Genomic DNA, 2,312 nt, shown 5'->3' on the forward strand with positions numbered 1-2,312 from the left:
GTGCGGGAAATCCAAGGAGATGGGAAGGATCTATGGTGGCCGATGTGGAGGCTGGCCAGTGTCCGCAGCAGACCCGCCTGCAGTCCCAGGGCTCGCACGTCTGTGGAGCTGTTCTCATTAACTCCAGCTGACTCCTTTCCACTGCCTACTACTTTCTCAAGTGAGTCTCCTTCCTAGGCTGCCAGCACAGCCTCTGGCAGGGGAGGGGGATGCAGGGGAAGATGAGAAAAGGGGGATGGTGTCCCACGTTAGCTCCTCTGGGCTTTCCTCTGGGCAGTCTGTGGCCTTCAGAGGTGTGTTGTTCCTGCCTTTGGCCTGTGTACCCTTCACCTGGACTGTCCTCCCCGCTCACCTGCCCAGATCCTCCTCATGCTCTGCCCTCGGCCCCTGTGTCCATTCCCCAACACAGGTGTGCCTCAGGAGAGCGGCAGTGTCAGTCCTCGCTGCCATTTGGTGTGAACCCATCTCAGATCACACCTTCTTCTCAGTGCCCCCTTATTGCCAGGTGTCAGACTCTAGATGGAGGCCTGGGACCGCATGTGTGGCCGGCAGCTGAATGATTCTTCTTATTACTCCTGCAAAACTGTGTGCCCAGGAGGAGTCATGGTCACTGGTGTGCATGCAGGGATCCTTGGTGCCAGGCTGCATAAGGGGGAGGTGGGCTCCCTGGGAGAGTGACAGGGCTGCTCAGGAGTCTAATTCACCTAGCCAGGTGGGGCTGGCTCAGTGACTGGCTTCTTAACGGATGAGGAGGGCTCACCAAGGAGTTCAGGCATCACAGCCCAGGTCTGGGCCCTGGAGCCCTGAGGGCTCAGAGTCCATTGGCACCCACTCTGTGCCATGCTCTGTGCAAGGCCTTCAGTGGCATCAGGGGTGGCGAATCCTTCCTCACCATGTCTCCATCCTGTCAGGAGAGAAAGCCCAGCATGGGTGAAAAGGGCAGAGCACATGGGGTGGGGGGTCAGGAGAAGATGTGTGGAGAGGGAGGGCTTGCTGGAGGGGAAGGGTTGGGTGAGGGAACTTGAGAGAGGGCCTCCACGTAGATGAGCTGTGAAGACCGTGAGGGAGGGGGGAAGTCTCAGCACCTTTGTTGGGGGAACAGGGCAAGGTTCTGTTTCGTGCCTTCATTTGCTCATTTATTTACCGAATCTTTGTCAAGTCCTTGTAACTCAGTGGAGAAGCAAGCTTTCGGCAGGTAGGTGTTGAAAAGAGGGGATGGTCAGGAAGAGTATGGGGCCAGAAGGTGGGTTGTATGGAGTCTTGGGAAGGGTAAAGTTAGAGCTGGGACTGAGTCAGAATGCCTGCCATGGACAATCAAAAGGCCTTCATTTGATGACCCCACAGAGTTTTCCAGAACAAGGATTCAGTGCTTCTCCAATTCTAGTATGTGATGGAGAAGCCAGCCATATGTTTGAAACTATAAGTAGGATATCAATTAGCCTCAAGAAAGAAGGCCTCCTGAGCAATAGAAATGGGGAGACAGAAGTTGTCTGGCATCCCATGGAGTGGAGGGGCCCAGAGGGGTGTGGGCAGTTAGATGAGGATGCAGGGAAAGAGCTAGTTCCCACTTGGAGATGATGGTGACAGTGTGCCTTTCCTCCTCCAGGAATTCCAAAGCCCCAGGGAACTACAGGGTTCTGTTAGGAAGCACCCAGCTGTACCAGCATGCCCAGGAGGTGTCTGTGATCCAGATTATCACACACCCAGACTTTGAGAGGTTACATCCCTTTGGGAGTGACATCGCCATGTTGCAGCTGCTCTTTCCTGTGAACTTCACCTCCTACATCATCCCTGCCTGCCTCCCAGTCCCTGGCATGAAGCTTCCCAGTGACTCATCCTGCTGCAAAACTGGCTGGGGGATGCTCAACGAGGAAAGTGAGGGGGTGTGGGTTAGTTGGGGGGGATGAGAATGGGGAGGAGGAGGAAGGGGAGAAGGACAGAGGAGCAAAGAAGGGAGGTATGTCTCCACTTGACGTGTTGCCAGGCAAAGGTCCCCTTGGCCCACTATGCTTCATTTCCAGAGGACAGGCCCATTCTAGTTCTAGTTCTGAAAGTGTGTGATTCTAAGGCTTTGGTGTTCCCTAAGTGTAAAGCTCTGAAGTCTGGGAATCTTTGACTTTGCAATCAAGAATCTGAGTTCTTGAAGTCTTTCTGGTTCTTGATTCCAAGGTTTAAATCAACCATAGATCTGAATGACTTGATCCAACTCAAAGATCATGGTTGAGACCTGACTCCTTCCAAGTCATTGACAAACTCTCTGATTTCCCAGTGCCATAGGAGGCACTTGGGAAAAATGGGAAAAAAAAAAAAAA

General features: G+C 53.4%; 1 protein-coding gene across 1 annotated transcript in view; it reads left to right on the plus strand.

Annotated features, from left to right (window-relative positions):
* The first annotated feature begins 1,577 nt into the window (after positions 1-1,577).
* Positions 1,578-2,312, plus strand: part of LOC104993724 (ovochymase-2-like) — an 85,923-nt gene continuing 85,188 nt past the window's right edge. Inside the window, 1 exon segment of the mRNA XM_010847101.1 lies at positions 1,578-1,875. Coding sequence (XP_010845403.1) covers positions 1,578-1,875 — 298 coding nt within the window.

This window comes from Bison bison, unplaced genomic scaffold (assembly GCF_000754665.1).
Source record: "Bison bison bison isolate TAMUID 2011002044 unplaced genomic scaffold, Bison_UMD1.0 scf7180017864243, whole genome shotgun sequence".
NCBI lineage: Eukaryota > Metazoa > Chordata > Mammalia > Artiodactyla > Bovidae > Bison > Bison bison.